General features: G+C 42.2%; 1 protein-coding gene across 1 annotated transcript in view; it reads right to left on the bottom strand.

Moving 5' to 3' along the window:
* Positions 1-416: 416 nt before the first annotated feature.
* LOC135511595 (pre-mRNA splicing regulator USH1G-like) overlaps positions 417-20,953 on the bottom strand; it is a 34,197-nt gene continuing 13,660 nt past the window's right edge. Inside the window, exons 2-6 of the mRNA XM_064933085.1 lie at positions 19,863-20,088; positions 4,682-4,912; positions 4,330-4,491; positions 3,356-4,068; positions 417-1,109 (exon numbers count right to left, since the gene is read on the bottom strand). Of these exons, the coding sequence (XP_064789157.1) occupies positions 3,358-4,068; positions 4,330-4,491; positions 4,682-4,912; positions 19,863-20,088 (1,330 nt within the window). The 3' untranslated portion in view covers positions 417-1,109; positions 3,356-3,357. The remainder of the gene's footprint in view (positions 1,110-3,355; positions 4,069-4,329; positions 4,492-4,681; positions 4,913-19,862; positions 20,089-20,953) is intronic.

Below are 20,953 nucleotides of genomic sequence, written 5' to 3'. Positions count from 1 at the left end.
TCCCAAAGTTTGTATTCATACATTATCATTGAAGTTACATTCAAACACATTCATGCACAGTCATACACATCAGTCCACAGGCAGTCCTCTTGTGAAACACTATACCCCGGGGTTGGAGCCCCTCAGCAAACCCCAGATAACAGTTACCTTAGCACAGACAGAATGCATTCCAAATAGCACCCTGTTCACTATATAGTGCCTAGGGAACCCTAAGGCCACTGGTCAAATTAAGTGCACAACATAAGGGATAGGGTACTTTTGGGATGAAGACACAGACAGACTGACTGACGGATAATCTCACGGAACCATGTTCCAGTATATTCATTAAAAACACAAACTCTCCTTAAAAACATAAATTTGGATCTGTCTCAAATGGCACCCTATGCCCTACATAGTGCACTACTTTTGACCAGAACCATATGGACCCTGGTCAAAAGTAGTGCACTATGTAGGGAATAGGGTGTCATTTGGGACATACACAACGTTTCTGTTTTTAAGGACACTGTATTGGGAATATGGTTCCTTCTAAGACATTGTAGTCTGGGCATCCTAGCGTCTTAGCTAACTGTAGTACCATTATTATACACAGTAAAGTAACAAAACTGTACAATAATGTCTGTAATAAACAATACATTTAAAAAATTCTATAAATAATAAATAACATTACACATTTGCACAAATATACAGACAAAACATTATGAAATGTTCACTTGCAAATGGAATACAACATTACATATGGGCAACGTGAGTGCATCAGTGAGTGGAGAAAATAATTCCTAATCACAAGGTTGTGTGCCAGTGATAGCATGTGTGTGGGCACAGTCCCATGGCACCCGTGGCCCTACCAGACCATTTGGCCATGTGACTAAAGATGTCCTCTCATGCACAGCACCAGAACACTGGGGACTCTACCAGACCCAGTGTAATATTCTCTATGTCCCAAGGCAGGGAGCAACATCCCTGGGTATACAGGCATCAGAACCAGGCTCTGTGGATCATAACACCATCTCATAACTAGAACTGATCCAGACAGAGCAGGACCACATTCACTGCCAAGTCTAGGTCTCCTGTGTCATCTTGAATGACAGTAAAGGATCTTTGCTCTGTGACTGAAACAAAAGAAAACATGTACAGTATTATATAATCAATGTAGAAATCGTAGTAGAAATCATAGAAGATTTCTACTATAATAGCTTATGCCTATTTCAATAGTAAGTATTCGGCACATGTGACAAATAAAATTTGATTTGAGCTGAAGTCCTAAATGATATAATTTTGCCATGCTGTGGTGTAGTTTTACTGCTCTCCACTAGATGGCCCCATTCATCTACATCCACACACATAGGTAGGAATTCTGCTAGTACTGACCCAAGATTAAAGAATAGATACAAATCAATTTACTTGCTGTACTGTCAGTCTGTAGTGTCTGCTAAGTGGCCTATATTATATTATTATAATGTGTTGTGTATATATATATATATATATATATATATATATATATATATATATATATATATATATATATATGAACCAAGGACCCTCTGCACATATCAACAACTGACACCCCCGAATATATATATATATATATATATATATATATATATATATATAGTGATATACATATATACAGTATATCACAAAAGTGAGTACACCCCTCATATTTTAGTAAATATTTGAGTATATCTTTTCATGTGACAACACTGAAGAAATGACACACTGCTACAATGTAAAGCAGTGAGTGTACAGCTTGTATAACAATGTAAATTTACTGTCCCCTCAAAATACCTCAACACACAGCCATTAATGTCTAAACCGCTGGCAACAAAAGTGAGTACACCCCTAAGTGAAAATGTCCAAATTGGTCCCAAAGTGTCAATATTTTGTGTGGCCACCATTTTCACCAGAGCTTCACAGGTTGCCAGAGAGTTCACCAGAGCTTCACAGGTAGCCACTGGAGTCCTCTTCCACTCCTCCATGACGACATCACGGAGCTGGTGGATGTTAGAGACCTTGCACTCCTCCACCTTCCGTTTGAGGATGCCCCACAGATGCTCAATAGGGTTTAGGTCTGGAGACATGCTTGGCCAGTCCATCACCTTGAGCCTCAGCTTCTTTAGCAAGGCAGTGGTCGTCTTGGAGGTGTGTTTGGGGTCGTTATCATGTTGGAATACTGCCCTGCGGCCCAGTCTCCGCAGGGAGGGGATCAAGCTCTGCTTCAGTATGTCACAGTACATGTTGGCATTCATGGTTCCCTCAATGAACTGTAGCTCCCCAGTGTCGGCAGATATACTCAAATATTTACTAAAAAGTGAGGGGTGTACTCACTTTTGTGATATACTGTGTGTATATATATATATATATATGTATATGTATATATATATATATCCACAATATGAGGTTGGAATAATACTGTGAAATTGTGAAAATGTCCTGTTAGTGTAAAGGTGTCCGCATACTAGGTTTGGTTTGCTCTTCACAGAACTCGGCTAGGCGAAGTTAAAATACCATATCTTGAAAAACGAGTAATAGTACTATTTGTCTATCTTGACATGCCATATCCAGTATACACTTCCTTAAAATAGTCAGAATTAATTGAAGATAACTCAAGAAATCTGTCATTGATTTTGACATTTTTGCAGAGGAGATCTTTTAAATTTGTTTGAGTATACTTCAAGTTAAAAAATGTGCAGGAAAACGAGTCGTCTCTCATTGAATGACAACAAACACTTAATTGAAGAATCCCTACTGTTGACCAATCCCGATGAAGTGGTGTAAACTTCGGCTACAAAACTTCAGCTTGCCTTGAGAAAATGTTTTGTGTGCACAAACAGCCCAAAAAAACATTACCGTAGAACAAAACAAACAAAATCGTCACAAAATGTTGTCATAATATATGCATGAACTGTTTCGGCTGGGAAGCATGCGGACGCCTTAAGAGCTGTTTGAAACGTCAGCCTGTTTTGGTGGGATGTAGTTTAGGCTTGCCTGGTGCCATCGCTAATAGACCAATAAAAAAGAGAGTTCTAAACCTCTCTGCCAATTAGCTAGTTTTCCGACTTCCTCTTCCCACTCCCAGACAGTTCCAACAAAATTATTGCTTGAGAAATTGCTCTTGCTAAGAAGCTATTTGTTTTCTTTTTGACCATTTGATTGAAAACAATCACAGTAAGGTACTTAATTTTTAACCAGAAATTATTTTATATTGAGATTTAAAAAAAGGCATTAGGCCTTTAAAGAATCTACTGTACAGACCTTCAAAGCTCAGTGTTCTTGATTCCCTCTATTGTTTGAGGCATGTGTAGGCAATCAAAGTAAGGTGTTTTGCCTGTCATAGAATTCATGAAGTAATACTGACCTTCAGAGATCAGTGTCCTCGATGCCCTCTGGTTCCTCCAGGGTGTCCAACCGTTTCTTACAGGCCTTTAGTAGCTTCTTCCTGGGTCCCAGGGGGATGTGTATGGAGGTCAGGTCCTGGTCCGAGCAGAGCAGTAGGGCCTCCAGGTCGATTTTCTCCTTCCTGAAGATGGGCATGAACTCCCCCAGGCCCTGGGAGGCCAGGAAGGTCTCCAGTGGGCCGTTTTCAGGCTCCAGCTCCTCGTCCAGGCCCACATCAGCCTCCTCCCAGGGCAGCTCCTGTAGGTGCTTCTCCTGGAGGCTCAGGGCACTGCCGATGCTGCCTATCTCTATTGCATCGTCCAGGCTGGGCTGGCGACGTGGGAGGTGGCCACAGAGACGAACGTTAGGGGCCCGGCCTACGGGTTCACTGCCAGCCACAAAACCCTTGTCCCGGGCTCCGATCCCGAAGAGACCGCCGGATACGTAGTTCCGTCGGAACACCATGGTTCCGAGACCTGGCCGGGTGAACAAAGAGTCGCGGCCTGAGTCGGCGCTGATCTCAGAGTAGGCTGTCTCGTGAAGGCCCGGGTCGCTTATGGCACGGGAAATGTGGGAGATGGTGTCCGCATGGTCGTCATCATAATCATCATGGTAATCGGGGTTGTTGCCGTGGTGAGGGAACATGTCCCGGATGTTGAGACGCGAGCGATCCTTGGAGTTGGTATAGGTGCCCTGTTGAAGGAACATTAATGAATAGGAACCCATTTTATTTTTTCTATTTCACCTTTATTTAACCAAGTAAGCTAGCTGAGAACAATTTTAATGGCGCGAACACAGGTTTCCTCACTAAGCCTGTGGAAAATGTAATGGTTTCTCCCATTTAATATTTGGGAGCATAGAGTGTTTATTTTTTTTAAAAATATGTATTTTCCGTTAGTCAGAATCTCACCAACTGTTTTGGGCGTTGTGTCTCTACCTAGCTACTTATTTTACCTGCTTGAGGAACATGACGTCCTGGCCAAGCTGAAGGCCAGACAGCGAGCGTACACTCTTCCTCCCATCCTCGTAGATCTTGAAGGTGCCGTCCACCTGTTTCTTCTTCTCTAGCTTCTTCTTAATCTTGGTCTTACCCTTGGCCGTGGAGTGAAGAGTGGCCTATAGAGAGAGAGAATTGCACAGATTGAAATGTGGACTCAGAAGAGGACATTAACACAGATCATTTACAAAATGTAAAGCAAGACATTTGAATAATGCTGACATTTCCAGAGCTTACTCAGGAACGAAAAACAATATCAAATATCATGAGAAATTGACAGTGAAGTAGCAAGGAAGAAATAATTTTGACCTGTGAGTATGGCATATTGGAAGTGAGAGTGTTGAACTGAGGAAGTTTGCGGTTTAGCGTGCTGCTGCTGTTATAACTAGTGAAGCTCATGGCATCTGAGTTATCCGACGCTACACTCTCCTTCAAGAACTTCCTCTCCATCCGCTGGTGGTGTTTCTGCTGCATCTTCACACAGTCCTTTATCCTCCTCTCCGCCATGCGGAATGCTCTGTCTTTCAGCTTGCTCACCAGCTTATAGGAAAGGTAGATTTATTTATTCACAATTTAAAATTCCACAAATACCACCATAGCAGTTTGCATGCGGCAGTGGAATTGACCACAATTTAAAAAACTATTTAAATATAATATATTTTTTAACAACCTACTGATTCAAAATATGCATTTAGTAGTCTCAATAAAGATGGAATTGGACTCTTCCTGCATATGTTCCTTCACAGCTAATTATCCAGTGTTAAAAATAAACAAAATGAACAATGTTAAATCAACACTGAAAGTGTTGAGTCTGTGGATCCATATAGACCCCGTAAGAGTGTTTCACACTCCTTAGTGTAAAGCCTTATTCAAATACTTCCCAGAGTGCATTGCCTTTCAAGTAAATTGTAAAGTTACCACCCATGACTGTATTTGTTAGTGACAGAGAGATGACTGTTGCATTCATCTACCTTTAGTACTATGGACTTTACCAGGTGAGATCCTAAGCTAATATGTTAATGTAATTTAAAAAAAACTATAACACAATACCATAAGTGTTTCATAAGGCCTTATTTTGAGGAACTAGTTTTTGCCTAATACAGGGAAATGAAACTCATAGCATCACTTTCAACAAAAACCACGCCCTTTAATATCATATTTCCCAGCATTCTCTTTTGCAGGTATATTTTTACAATTGTTTTTTGAATGTCTATGTTTGTGCATGAACATTGATTGATTGGTTAATTAATTAATTGATCGTATGCTACTCAAATATAAATTACCCAGAAAATAATCTAAACTAATACAATATGTTACGTGGACTTATTTTACCCATTACTGAAACAGTTGTTCCAGTTTATATGGTTTAGGTAGTCTCATAGCTTAGTCTATAAAACAGAGTGCGTGACAAGTAGGGAATGACATACAGTTGAAGTCAGAAGTTTACATACACCTTTACCTTCAATATATCCACTTAATTTTCCTCTCATGATGCCATCTATTTTGTGAAGTGCACCAGTCCCTCATGCAGCAAACCACCCACACAACATGAGGCTGCCACCCCCATGCGTCATGGTTGGGATGGTGTTCTTTGGCTTGCAAGCATCCCCTTTTTTCTCCAAACATATTGGTCATTATGACCAAACAGTTCTATTTTTGTTTCATCAGACCAGAGGACATTTCTCCAAAGAGTACGATCTTTGTCCGCATGTGCAGTTGCAAAATGTAGTCTGGCTTTTTTATAGCGGTTTTGGAGCTGTGGCTTCTTCCTTGATGAACAGCCTTTCAGGTTATGTCGATATAGGACTCGTTTTACTGTGGATATAGATACTTTTGTACCTGTTTCCTCCAGCATCTTCACAAGGTCCATTGCTGCTGCTCTGAGATTGATTTGCACTTTCTGCACCAACAAGAAATTAGCAAGAAATGTGTGGAGTGGTTGAAAAACGAGTTTTAATCACTCCAACCTAAGTGTATTTAAACTTCCGACTTCAACTGTATTATGTGTGTATATTGCAATCAAAGATGGCGTAGCAGTGCACACATGTTTGTAATTGTCCCGTGTAAATGTTTTTTTTAGTCTGTTTCTTATATATTTCAAATCTTTTTTTCCATTTTTAAATGAAATATACCATCCGGCAACCCGACTCACCCAATCTGAAACGGATCTGCTATTTTTAGACCATATAGCTATAACCTCCATTGGAAGCTAGCCATCAGATGCTAACCAGCTAATTAGCTACTAGCTATTAAGTCATTGTTAGCCACTGCTAGCGGCTTTTACCTTTAGCTCAGACACCAGCCGCATTTAGCCTGGATAATACCCGCCAGTCTGCACAGCGCAATGTCAACCCTGAACATACTGGACTGCTTTTCTCCACTACATCACCAGATTCCTGCCGTAGCTCTGGACCATTACTCCATATAATCGCAGCGAGCTAGCTGCTACCGAGTGGCCCAGCCCCAAAGCTAGCCTTGAGCCAGGCCCATCTCCCGGCCTGCTCAGTGGACCCTATCGTCACTCGGATACCCAGCTGATGCCTCCCTGACGCATCACTAACACGACTGGAGGCCACTACACCAACAGATTCCTGCCGTAAGCTCTGGACCGTTGTGCCCTCAACCGGCCTTTGCCGGACGCCGGTGAAGACGCTTCTGCTAGCCCCGGCCTGCTATCTTCATGTACGCCGTGTCTCCCGCTTGCTAGCATAGTAACGACTACCAAACGGCTTCCCTGTTTCATCTATTGCTGTTCACTGGACCCTGGCTACAGAGCTGATGCCTGCTGGACTGTTCATTAAATCACGGTACTCCATTTAGTTTATTTTGTTTATCTGTCGGCCCCAGCGTCGAACCCAGGCCCTGTTAACTGACCCTCTCTGCCCATTCATCGCCATTTTACCTGTTGTTGTCTTAGCTGATTAGCTGTTGTTGTCTTACCCGTTGTTGTCTTAGCTAGCTCTCCCAATCAACACCTGTGATTGCTTTATGCCTCGCTTTATGTCTCTCTCAAATGTCAATATGCCTTGTATACTTGTTGTTTAGGGTAGTTATCATTGTTTAATTTTACTGAGTAGCCCCTAGCCCCACTCAACATGCCTCAGATACCTCTTTTGTCCCACCTCCCACACATGCCATGACCTCACCTAGCATAACTAGTGCCTCCAGTGATGCAACCCCTCTCATCGTCACTCAATGCCTGGGTTTACCTCCACTGTACTTGCACCCTACCATACCCGTCTGTACATTATGCCCTGAATCTATCCTACCACTATCCATCCTACCCAGAAATCTGCTCCTTTAATTCTCTGTCCCCAACGCATGGGACAACCAGTTTTGATAACCTTTAGCCGTACCCTCATCCTACTCCTCCTCTGTTCCTTGGGTGATGTAGAGGTTAACCCAGGCCCTGTGTCCCCCCAGGCGCTCTCATTTGTTGACTTCTGTAACCGTAAAAGTCTTGGTTTCATGCATGTTAACATCAGAAGCCTGTATGAATCCTGGCTTAGGAAGACAACCCAAAATTCTGAGATTTCCATACCCAACATTTTCTGTCAAAATAGAACTGCCAAAGGGGAAGGAGTTGCAATCTACTGCAGATACAGTGCCTTGCGAAAGTATTCGGCCCCTTGAACTTTGCGACCTTTTGCCACATTTCAGGCTTCAAACATAAAGATATAAAACTGTATTTTTTTGTGAAGAATCAACAACAAGTGGGACACAATTATGAAGTGGAACGACATTTATCGGATATTTCAAACTTTTTTAACAAATCAAAAACTGAAAAATTGGGCGTGCAAAATTATTCAGCCCCCTTAAGTTAATACTTTGTAGCGCCACCTTTTGCTGCAATTACAGCTGTAAGTCGCTTGGGGTATGTCTTTTATGTCTTCCATTACCTAATAATTGCTCACACAGTTGATTTCTTCAAACCAAGCTGCTTACCTATTGCAGATTCAGTCTTCCCAGCCTGGTGCATGTCTACAATTTTGTTTCTGGTGTCCTTTGACAGCTCTTTGGTCTTGGCCATAGTGGAGTTTGGAGTGTGACTGTTTGAGGTTGTGGACAGGTGTCTTTTATACTGATAACAAGTTCAAACAGGTGCCATTAATACAGGTAACGAGTGGAGGACAGAGGAGCCTCTTAAATAAGAAGTTACAGGTCTGTGAGAGCCAGAAATCTTGCTTGTTTGTAGGTGACCAAATACTTATTTTCCACAATAATTTGCAAATAAATTCATTAAAAATCCTACAATGTGATTTTCCGGATTTTTTTTCTCATTTTGTCTGTCATAGTTGAAGTGTACCTATGATGACAATTACAGGCCTCTCTCATCTTTTTAAGTGGGAGAACTTGCACAATTGGTGGCTGACTAAATACTTTTTTGCCTCACTGTATATGGAGTGGGGGATTGTATAAGACTTCTGGAAGATCTGATGAAGGAGAACATGGTGGACACAGAACTTTTGGAAGAGCTACAGAAGGAAATTGAATGTGACAAGAGTGAGGTTGAATTAAATGCGGTGGCAGGTACAGTGATGACCGCCGAGAAGGACCTGAGTGTAGAGGGAAGCGGTTGTGGTGAGGAAGGTTGGCATCAAGTGCAAAAAGAGTTACGCGCTCCAGTAGCTCAGAGATGGAACCCGACGAGAGTGAGGACCGGCGAGTTTGGACATGATAATGAAACATCTGGTCCAGTAGGAGTGGTTTTTTGGAGAAAGTGGACCCTTGCCTTTTGGCGGATCCATTTGTGGTTTCAGGGTGGGTGAGAAAGGAGTTGGGTGAAGTTGAATCAGTGAAGCTAACCTGTCGTGGACTTGTGATATTTGTTTGTGTTTCTTTTGATCAGAGGGAGCAGGCGCTCCATGTCGCACGACTTAGGTCAATATTTGTTTCTTGCTTTGCTCTTAGGAACAGGGCACCATTGAAAATAGTGATTTTTGGGGTAGCGTTAAGTATGGAGAATTGAAGTTGAAGAATCCTGATATTTGTGGCGCCCGCCGTTTGGTGTGTCGCAGACTTGGTGGTGAAACAGAGGAGTCACTGTCATTCCTTTTTTATATATACATATTTTATTTTAGCATTTTCCAATTAAGAACATTCAAAACAAAAGTGAAAAATATTAGACAACAATAGGATAAAGTGACAGTAACAGACGAGCATAACAAAAAATAACTGATAATTATATATACAAACATACAATAAATAAGTCATAATAAAGAGTAAAATAAAAAATAATAATAAGGAAACATTGGATCATATAAGCTACATACTATACATTACGTGTGAAACATTATATAGGGGTTATATAGAGATTCAATCAATGTGATGTGGGGGGAGATTCTCCATATTGTCAATAAAATGTTGCCAATTTCTGTAAAATGTCTTTAACTTATTCCTCAAGCAGTAAGTGATTTTCTCTAGTGGGATACAACTTTTAACTTCTGATAGTCACATTGCAACTGGCAGGGAGGAATCCAATTTCCATTTCAAGGCAATACATTTCTTGGCAATCACTAGCAATATTTATGTTAGCTTTATAGTATGGCTTTGCCTAAGATTGGTGTTAGTAAAGTTACCCAGTAGACAGACCTCCGGGTCTAAAGGGAATGCAACCCCCTGTGAATTGAGGATATGGTATCGCATACCTCCTGCCAGAAACCGTGTAGTTTTGAACACTGCCAAGTGGAATGGAGGAATGTTCCTTCATCTGAGCCACATCTAAAACATAGGGAGGAGATATCAGAGTTGAACTTGTGCAGTCTAGACGGGGTGATATAGAGCTGATGGAGGAAATTAAACTGGATCAGTCTGTATCTGGAGTTCAATGTGGATGTAACCATCTCTACCATCTCTGCATAGGTCACTCCATAGACCCTCATCAAGATCAATACCCAGATCTTTTCCCCATCTAAGTCGGGGTATATCTAGCCCAGGCAGTGTTAGTCCTAACATAAGAGCATCGTAAACACAGGAAATGGTCTTGAACAGTGGTTGGTCTGAGTGGTAGAGTTGTTCAATAGGTGACATCTTAGGTAGGTTCCATTCTCCCTTGAGAGTCACCCTAATAACATTTCATAGTTGTAGGTAGCTAAAGAAGTCCCTGTTAGGCAAGTGGTATTTCTGTTTCAGCTGATCAAAAGACATAAGAACTCCCACCTCATAACAATTTTCCAGAAGAGTGGTACCCTTATCAGACCATGGTCTAAAGTTACTACTGGAAAAACATAGGGATCAATCTATTGTTCCATAAAGGGATTTTGGGGGAAAGGAATCCCGCTCGTCTGAACAGCTCATGCAGTTTGCACCATGACAGGACAGAATGTAGAATTAAAGGGTTGTCTGTGATGGTTTTTATAGCTTTTCTGTCCCATTTGTAAAACAATTCTGCCCCAGTGTCATCATTTACCTCACGCTTTTCAATGTTCAACCATGAGGGAGAGGGACCATTGTCAAACCTCTGAGCCAGAAACCTAGACTGTGCAGCCCAGTAGTACATTCTAAAATTGGGGAGGTTTAAGCCCCTTTGACCATAATGAAGGATCAAAACCCCTAGGGGTTTTGCCATGCCAGATAAACCGTCTGGTCAGCTTGTCGAGAAAGGAAAAGAATGCTGCGGGAACAGGGATAGGGAGAGATTGAAACAAATATAGAAATCTGGGCAGGACATTCATTTTAATTACATTGATTCTACCCAGTAGTGCGAGGTGAGTCCATCCATTTACAAAGGTCAACCTCCACCTTTTGCAACAAATTGGCCAGATTGAGTTTATAGAGCTTGTTCAGATTACCATCCACCATTATGCCCAAATATGTGAAGCCCATAGGCAACCATCTAAAAGGAAACTTGTGCTTGATGGTATGATGGTCAAAGACAGACAACGGTAAGATTTTGCTTATATCAAAATTGACCTTATATCCAGAGAAAGAACTATAACACTGTAGCAGGACACGCTGATGTTCTGTGGGTGCGTTCGATTACCAGCGGCTTGGTGAGGTTGATTATGCCTAGGTCATCCGGGATCCAATGAGTGAAGAAACGGACCGGGTCACGGCCCTCGCTGTCCTCTTTCAATCCCACCACACATATATTACTACGTTTGTTCTGGTTCTCCATCTGGTCTACCTTGTTTTTCAGGTAGGCTTTGTCCTTCTGCAGTTGTATCAGAACCTGGTCATGTCGAGCGATGGTATCTTCAACTGTGCTAATGTGCAACTCAGCCTCAGTCGTTCTCGAGGAGATCATTCATGGAGGATTTCAGGTCGTCAATGGAAAAATGAAGTTCAGTTGATTTCTTGTCAATTTTCATAGAAAGACCTTTGTTACTATCCTGAATTTCCCAGAGGAGAGCAGCCAGCATGTCGGCAGGCTCGCAAGAGGCTGAGAGCAACTGTCTGGAACTGTTGTCTGAGTTAGGAGGGCTAATGCTAATCTTGCTAGCTGTAGCGTTATCGTTATCTTGGGAATCAACAACGTTTTGGTCGTCCTTCTTGCCTCTCGGTCGGAGGTCCATGGCTCTTTGGGAAGGTAAGTACTTGACAATTTATCAGCCGATGTTAGAATATTGTTTCAACGTTGTTATTTAGGTAAAAATAGAATAACTTTGAAGAGCTCGGTTTGTCAACGTCTGCTCAGCTCCGCGGCATCATGTGCTCCCTACTGTTATTCCTTTTGAGTCAGTATCTCCACCCTACAAAGTCATGTTTGGATATATCAGTTATCCTGTTAGAGCTTTTGTGCGAAATCTACTGCGTTGTTTCACGTGCAACATGTTTTAATTTAAAAAATCTATTTCACCTTTATTTAACCAGGTAGGCTAGTTGAGAACAAGTTCTCATTTACAACTGCGACCTGGCCAAGATAAAGCATAGCTGTGTGAACAGACAGCAACACAGAGTTACGCGTGGAGTAAACAATAAACAAGTAAATAACACAGTAGAAAAAAGAAAAAAATGAAAAAAAGAGTCTATATACATTGTGCGCAAAAGGCATGAGGAGGTAGGCGAATAATTACAATTTAGCAGGTTAACACTGGAGTGATAAATGATCAGATGGTCATGTGCAGGTAGAGATACTGGTGTGCAAAAGAGCAGAAAAGTAAATAAATAAATACAGTATAGGGATGAGGTAATTGGGTGGGCTATTTACCGATGGACTATGTACAGCTGCAGTGAACGGCTAGCTGCTCAGATAGCAGATGTTTAAAGATGGTGAAGGAGATAAAAGTCTCCAACTTCAACTATTTTTGCAATTCGTTCCAGTCATTTCATTTGCGATTTTCATGAATAGTTAACGTTGCGTTATGCTAATCAAATCAAATTTTATTTGTCACACACATGGTTAGCAGATGTTAATGCGAGTGTAGCGAAATGCTTGTGCTTCCAGTTCCGACAATGCAGTAATAACCAACAAGTAATTTAACTAACAATTCCAAAACAAATTGCTTGTACACAGTGTAAGGGGATAAAGAATATGTACATAAAGATATGAATGAGTGATGGTGCAGAGCAGCATAGGCAAGATACAGTAGATGGTATCGAGTACAGTATATACATATAAGATGAGTATGTAAACAAAGTGGCATAGTTAAAGTGGCTAGTGATACATGTATTACATAAGGATGCAGTAGATGATAAAGTACAGTATATACGTATACATATGAGATGAATAATGTAGGGTATGTAAACATTATATTAGGTACAGTGCCTTGCGAAAGTATTCGGCTCTCCATCCAACCTCACTGAGCTCGAGCTGTTTTGCAAGGAGGAATGGGGAAAAATTTCAGTCTCTCGATGTGCAAAACTGATAGAGACATACCCCAAGCGACTTACAGCTGTAATCGCAGCAAAAGGTGGCGCTACAAAGTATTAACTTAAGGGGGCTGAATAATTTTGCACGCCCAATTTTTCAGTTTTTGATTTGTTAAAAAAGTTTGAAATATCCAATAAATGTCGTTCCACTTCATGATTGTGTCCCACTTGTTGTTGATTCTTCACAAAAAAATACAGTTTTATATCTTTATGTTTGAAGCCTGAAATGTGGCAAAACGTCGCAAAGTTCAAGGGGGTCGAATACTTTCGCAAGGCACTGTAGCATTGTTTAAAGTGGCTAGTGATATATTTTACATCCTTTCCCATCAATTCCCATTATTGAAGTGGCTGGAGTTGAGTCAGTGTGTTGGCAGCAGTAGGCTGTCTGTAGGCTGTCTCGTCGTTGTTGGTAATCAAGCCTACCACTGTTGTGTCGTCGGCAAACTTGATGATTGAGTTGGAGGCGTGCATTGCCGCATTGCCGCGCATTGCCGCGCAGTCGTGGGTGAACAGGGAGTACAGGAGAGGGCTCAGAACGCACCCTTGTGGGGCCCCAGTGTTGAGGATCAGCGGGGTGGAGATGTTGTTGCCTACCCTCACCACCTGGGGGCGGCCCGTCAGGAAGTCCAGTACCCAGTTGCACAGGGCGGGGTCGAGACCCAGGGACTCGAGCTTGATGACGAGCTTGGAGGGTACTATGGTGTTAAATGCCGAGCTGTAGTCGATGAACAGCATTCTCACATAGGTATTCCTCTTGTCCAGATGGGTTAGGCCAGTGTGCAGTGTGGTTGAGATTGCGTCGTCTGTGGACCTATTTGGGCGGTAAGCAAATTGGAGTGGGTCTAGGGTGTCAGGTAGGGTGGAGGTGATATGGTCCTTGACTCGTCTCTTAAAGCACTTCATGATGACGGAAGTGAGTGCTATGGGGCGGTAGTCGTTTAGCTCAGTTACCTTAGCTTTCTTGGGAACAGGAACAATGGTGGCCCTCTTGAAGCATGTGGGAACAGCAGACTGGTATAGGGATTGATTGAATATGTCCGTAAACACACCAGCCAGCTGGTCTGCGCATGCTCTGAGGGTGCGGCTGGGGATGCCGTCTGGGCCTGCAGCCTTGCGAGGGTTAACACGTTTAAATGTTTTACTCACCTCGGCTGCAGTGAAGGAGAGAATGCATGTTTCCGTTGCAGGCCGTGTCAGTGGCACTGTATTGTCCTCAAAGCGGGCAAAAAAAGTTATTTAGTCTGCCTGGGAGCAAGACATCCTGGTCTGTGACTGAGCTGGATTTATTCTTATAGTCCGTGATTGACTGTAGACCCTGCCACATACCTCTTGTGTCTGAGCCGTTGAATTGAGATTCTACTTTGTCACTATACTGACGCTTAGCTTGTTTGATAGCCTTACGGAGGGAATAGCTGCACTGTTTGTATTCAGTCATATTAGCAGTCACCTTGCCCTGATTAAAAGCAGTGGTTCGCGCTTTCAGTTTCAGGCGAATGCTGCCATCAATCCACGGTTTCTGGTTAGGGAATGTTTTAATCGTTGCTATGGGAACGACATCTTCAACGCACGTTCTAATGAACTCGCACACCGAATCAGCATATTCGTCAATGTTGTTGCCTGACGCAATACGAAACATGTCCCAGTCCACGTGATGGAAGCAGTCTTGGAGTGTGGAATCAGCTTGGTCGGACCAGCGTTGGACAGACCTCAGCGTGGGAGCTTCTTGTTTCAGTTTCTGTCTGTAGGCAGGGATCAGCAAAATGCAGTCGTGGTCAGCTTTTTCGAAAGGGGGGCGGGGCAGGGCCTTATATGCGTCGCGGAATTTAGAATAACAGTGATCCAAGGTTTTGCCAGCCCTGGTGGCGCAATCGATATGCTGATACAATTTAGGGAGTCTTGTTTTCAGATTAGCCTTGTTAAAATCCCCAGCTACAATGAATGCAGCCTCAGGATGTATGGATTCCAGTTTGCAAAGAGTCAAATAAAGTTTGTTCAGAGCCATCGATGTGTCTGCTTGGGGGGGAATATATACGGCTGTGATTATAATCGAAGAGAATTCTCTTGGTAGATAATGCGGTCTGCATTTGATTGTGAGGAATTCTAAATCAGGTGAACAGAAGGATTTGAGTTCCTGTATGTTTCTGTGATCACACCACGTCTCGTTAGACATAAGGCATACGCCCCCGCCCCTCTTCTTACCAGAAAGGTGTTTGTTTCTGTCGGCGCGATGTGTGAAGAAACCCGCTGGCTGCACCGCCACCGAGAGCGTCTCTCCAGTGAGCCATGTTTCCGTGAAGCAAAGAACGTTACAGTCTCTGATGTCCCTCTGGAATGCTACCCTTGCTCGGATTTCATCAACCTTGTTGTGAAGAGACTGGACATTGGCGAGAAGAATGCTAGGAAGTGGGGCACGATGTGCCCGTCTACGTAGTCTGACCAGAAGACCGCCTCGTTTCCTTCTTTTACGAAGTCGTTTTTTTGGGTCGCCGCCTGGGATCCATTCCGTTGTCCTGGTTGAAAGGCAGAACACAGGATCCACTTCGCGAAAGTCATATTCTTGGTCGTACTGATGGTGAGTTGACGCTGATCTTATATTCAGTAGTTCTTCTCGACTGTATGTAATGAAACCTAAGATGACCTGGGGTACTAATGTAAGAAATAACACATAAAAAAAACAAAAAACAGCATAGTTTCCTAGGAACGCGAAGCGAGGCGGCCATCTCTGTCGGCGCCGGAAGTTATAATGAGCTTGAGGCTATGATGGCTTGAGGCTACGCTCCCGGATACGGGATTGCTCGACGCAGGAAGATAAGGTAACAAAGTGGATGGCACCGTGATAAACTGCATCCAGTTTGCTGAGTAGAGTATTGAAAGCCATTTTGTAGATGACATCGCCGAAGCCGAGGATCGGTAGGATAGTCAGTTTTACTAGGGTAAGTTTGGAGGAGTGAGTGAAGGAGGCTTTGTTGCGAAATAGAAAGCCGATTCTAGATTTGATTTTGGATTGGAGATGTTTGATATGAGTCTGGAAGGAGAGTTTATAGTCTAGCCAGACACCTAGGTACTTATAGATGTCCACATATTCTAGGTTGGAACCATCCAGGATGGTGATGTTAGTCGGGCGTGCAGGTGTAGGCAGCGAACGTTTGAAAAGCATGCATTTTGTTTTACTAGCGTTTAAGAGCAGTTGGAGGCCACTGAAGGAGTGTTGTATGGCATTGAAGCTGGTTTGGTCATTCATGGTCATGTTGCATCAAATCAAAGTCAGATGTGCCGAATACAACCTTACAGTGAAATGCTTACTTATAAGCCCTTAACCAACAAAGCAGTTTTAAGAAAAATAAGTGTTAAGTAAAAAATAGATAAGTAAAAAATTAAAAATAATTAAAGAGCAGCAGTAAAATAACAGTAGCAAGGCTATATACAGAGGGCACCGGTACAGAGTCAATGTGCGGGGGCACAGGATAGTTGAGGTAATATGTACATGTAGGTAGAGTTAAAGTGACTATGCATAGATAATAAACAGAATAGCAGCAGCGTAAAAAGAGAGAGGTGGGGCAATGCAAATAATCTGGGTAGCCATTTGATTAGCTGTTCAGGAGTCTTATGGCTTGGAAGAAGCAGTGTGTAGGAGAGAGATTCCTAGATGTGGGAAGTGTGTAGGAGGACAAGAACAGAGAATTGTGTAGTTTTGGTGGATACAGTTGTGTGTGTTACCTGTAGGGGTGCCCATGTTGCTGGCAATCGGAAGTGTCCGGTGCAAGAGATGCAGGTTGAAATGGCCACAGTCAGAGTAGTGCATAAGGTGACGGATGCTGAGGCAAAAGTAGAGGATGGTTCAAAGGTTCTGAGAGAATCCCTGTGAGTAGACCGAGGCCTATAAGTGATTTATGCTTCAGTAAGGTTCGCTTCTTAGCTTTCATAGCAATGGTTATCAACTGTACCGCAGAGATGGAACGTAAATCACAGAAAATAGATGTGGTGGCAGCAGCAGATTAAAGTTTTTGAAATATACCCACATTGGCTGTATTCCAATAGGAATTACACATGACCTTGCAGGCCAGATATGGCCTGTAAAACCATGAGTTTCAGGCCATTGTATTAATCTCAGATTTTGTTTTTTACATTTGTTCCTAAAGTGGTACAAACACTTGTCACTGTAGTGGTACCCTGTAAGGTCATCCTGTTTACCTTCCGTTATAAGTGCATACTTGAACCCCAGTTCATACACCAGGCCTGGAAGTGAGTTTCCCAAAACCGAAAAAGGATTTCTGATTTCCTGCTTCCATTTCCAGAAAAAGCCCCCCCCAAAAAAATGTGCAACCTTGCCTGTAAATCACACTATGTTGGTTTTCAAAGTGATGTGTAATTTCTATTTGGAATACAGACAGAGTTAGGATGTCCAACAGTTGGAATTTTTTATTGACCTTCAACCTTCATTCAGAATGACTACCAAGGGTTGGGTTATGATGAGACAACCTAAACATTTAAACTGGAGTAAAAAATCTAACTAACATTGAATTAGTTAAAAAATATGTATTATTTATCTTTGTGTAGCATAAGATTAATCAATGTATATGAACAAACATAGATAATGAAAGAAATCATTTTTCTAAAAATCTACCTACAATAGAACATGCTGGGAAATATGATAATGATGGGTGACCACGTCCATAGACCACGTCCATATTATGCCAAGAACAGCTCAAATAAGCAAAGAGAAACGACAGTCCATCATTACTTTAAGACATGCAGGTCAGTCAATGGGGAAAATGTCAAGAACTTTGAAAGTTTCTTCAAGTGCAGTAGCAAAAACCATCAAGCACTATGATGAAACTGGCTCTCATGAGGACCGCCATAGGAAAGGAAGACCCAGAGTTACCTCTGGATAAGGATAAGTAAGAAATTACAGCCCAAATAAATGCTTCACAGAGTTCAAGTAACAGACACATCTCAACATCAACTGTTCAGAGGAGAATGCATGAATCAGGCATTCATGGTCAAATTGCTGCAAAGAAACCACTGGTAAAGGACACCAATAAGAAGAGACTTGCTTGGACCAAGAAACACGAGCAATGGACATTAGATCGGTGTAAATCTTGTCCTTTGGGTTGAGTCCAAATTTGAGGTTTTTGGTTTTGAGACGCAGAGTAGGTGAACAGATGATCTCCACAAGTGTGGTTCCCACCGTGAAGTATGGAGGATGAGATATGATGGTGTGGAGGTGCTTTGCTGGTGACACTGTCAATGATTTATTTAGAATTCAAGGCACACTTAACCAGCGTGGCTACCACAGCATTCTGCAGCAATATGTCATCCTATCTGGTTTGCACTCAGTGGGACTATCATTTGTTTTTCAACAGGACAATGACCCAACACACATCCAGGCTGTGTAAGGGCTATTTGACCAAGAAGGAGAGTGATGGAGTGCTGCATCAGATGACCTGGCCTCCACAATCATCCAACCTCAACCCAATTGAGATGGTTTGGGATGAGTTGGACCGCAGAGTGAAGGAAAAGCAGCCAACAAGTGCTCAGCATATGTGGGAACTCCTTCAAGACTGTTGGAAAAGCCTTCCAGGTGAAGCTGGTTGTAAGAATGCCAAGAGTGTGCAAAGCTGCCATCAAGGCAAAGGGTGGCTACTTTGAAGAATCTAAAATGTAAATATATTTTGATTTGTTTAACACTTTTTTGGTTACTACATGATTCCATATGTGTTATTTCATAGTTTTGACATCTTCACTATTATTCTATGTAGAATATAGTAAAAATATAGTAAAAAATAAAGACAAACCCTTCAATGCGGACTGGTACTGTATGTATGTATGTATGTATGTACAGTGCCTTGCGAAAGTATTCGGCCCCCTTGAACTTTGCGACGTTTTGCCACATTTCAGGCTTCAAACATAAAGATATAAAACTGTATTTTTTTGTGAAGAATCAACAACAAGTGGGACACAATCATGAAGTGGAACGACATTTATTGGATATTTCAAACTTTTTTAACAAATTAAAAACTGAAAAATTGGGCGTGCAAAATTATTCAGCCCCCTTAAGTTAATACTTTGTAGCGCCATCTTTTGCTGCGATTACAGCTGTAAGTCACTTGGGGTATGTCTCTCTCAGTTTTGCACATCGAGAGACTGAATTTTTTTCCCATTCCTTCTTGCAAAACAGCTCGAGCTCAGTGAGGTTGGATGGAGAGCATTTGTGAACAGCAGTTTTCAGTTCTTTCCACAGATTCTCGATTGGATTCAGGTCTGGACTTTGACTTGGCCATTCTAACACCTGGATATTATTATTTTTTAACCATTCCATTGTAGACCATTACACTGTATATGTGTAGGTTAGAGAGTGTGTGTGTGTGTTATATATATATATATATATATATATTTATTTTAGGATCCCACTTGGTGAAGTCCACAGTACTGAGAATGGATGAATGCAACAACTATGTCTCTGTCACTAACAAATACAGTCATGGGTGGTAATGCTACAACTTACTGGAATGGCAACGCACTCTGGGAAATATTTGAATAAGGTTTTACACTAAGCAGTGTCTTAATTTAACATTGTTCGGTGTCTATATGGATCCATAGACTCAACACTTTCTGTGTTATTTAGTTATTTTTTGACACTAAAGAATTTGCTGTGTTGTCATTGGTCCAGACATCTCACCTTGGGGTTGAGGGCCGACTGTTTGGAGGCGATGGAGTCCAGGTACCGGACACAGTCCATGTGGCTCTTGGTGGCGGCCATGTCGAGGGGCGTGTGGTAGTCATTGTCCAGGCACCACACGTTGGCTCCGAACGACACCAGGAAGGATAGGCAGTTGTGGTGGCCGTTGGCGGCGGCCAGGTGGAGCGGAGTGTTCCCCCAGATATCACACTTGTCCTGGTCACCTCTGGGAGAGGGAGAGAGGGAAAAGGAACAGAGGGATTAAGAGCATATGTTACAGAGTACACAATAAAACATACGTAGGCCTTTTACTCCTACTTCAGCATCGGCCATCAATAACAGCTGTCAACAGAATAAGTACTCAAATTATTGCATGTTTATGGAGAACATTTAATTATACGAATAGGTGTAACCTAATTCCAGGAAATGGGGCCATAGTGTATGTACTTGTGTGTGACACAGGGTTTGCACAGTGAATTATATTTCACTTCCTGCTCTGCGGGTCAGGGTCCCTCCCCTTCCTGTGTTCCCCCCATTGTGGTGTGATCAATAATTGACTGGGTGCAGGTGAAACATTACAGTGGTGTTACCATGTATTATTCAACACATGGACCGAGAGTCTTTTTTCTCACAGACACCCAGAGAAGCTGTGACTACACAGAGCCACAAGGTCAACACCTGTGCCATGTCCAGATGCCAAACGTTGTCGAACATGATTCCTTATTCTACATGCCAGCGATGCATGTTTGTTTTACATAGCATACAGTGACTTCGGAAAGTAATCAGATCCCTTGACTTTTTCCACATTTACAGCCCTACTCTAAAAAAAGAAATATTTTTATTTTATTTAACTAGGCAAGTCAGTTAAGAACAAATTCTTATTTACAATGACGGCTTACCAAAAAGGCAAAAGGCCTCCTGCGGGGACAGGGGCTGGGATAATTTGTTTTTATTTATTTAATATATAAACTCAGCAAAAAAAGAAACGTAACTTCTTCAAGATCCTGTCTTTCAAAGATAATTAGTAAAAATCCAAATAACTTCACAGATCTTCATTGTAAAGTGTCACATGCATGACGCTGGAGAGATGA

The sequence above is a fragment of the Oncorhynchus masou genome, chromosome 24 (assembly GCF_036934945.1).
Source record: "Oncorhynchus masou masou isolate Uvic2021 chromosome 24, UVic_Omas_1.1, whole genome shotgun sequence".
Lineage (NCBI taxonomy): Eukaryota > Metazoa > Chordata > Actinopteri > Salmoniformes > Salmonidae > Oncorhynchus > Oncorhynchus masou.
This window is presented reverse-complemented; position numbering and strand designations above follow the sequence as displayed.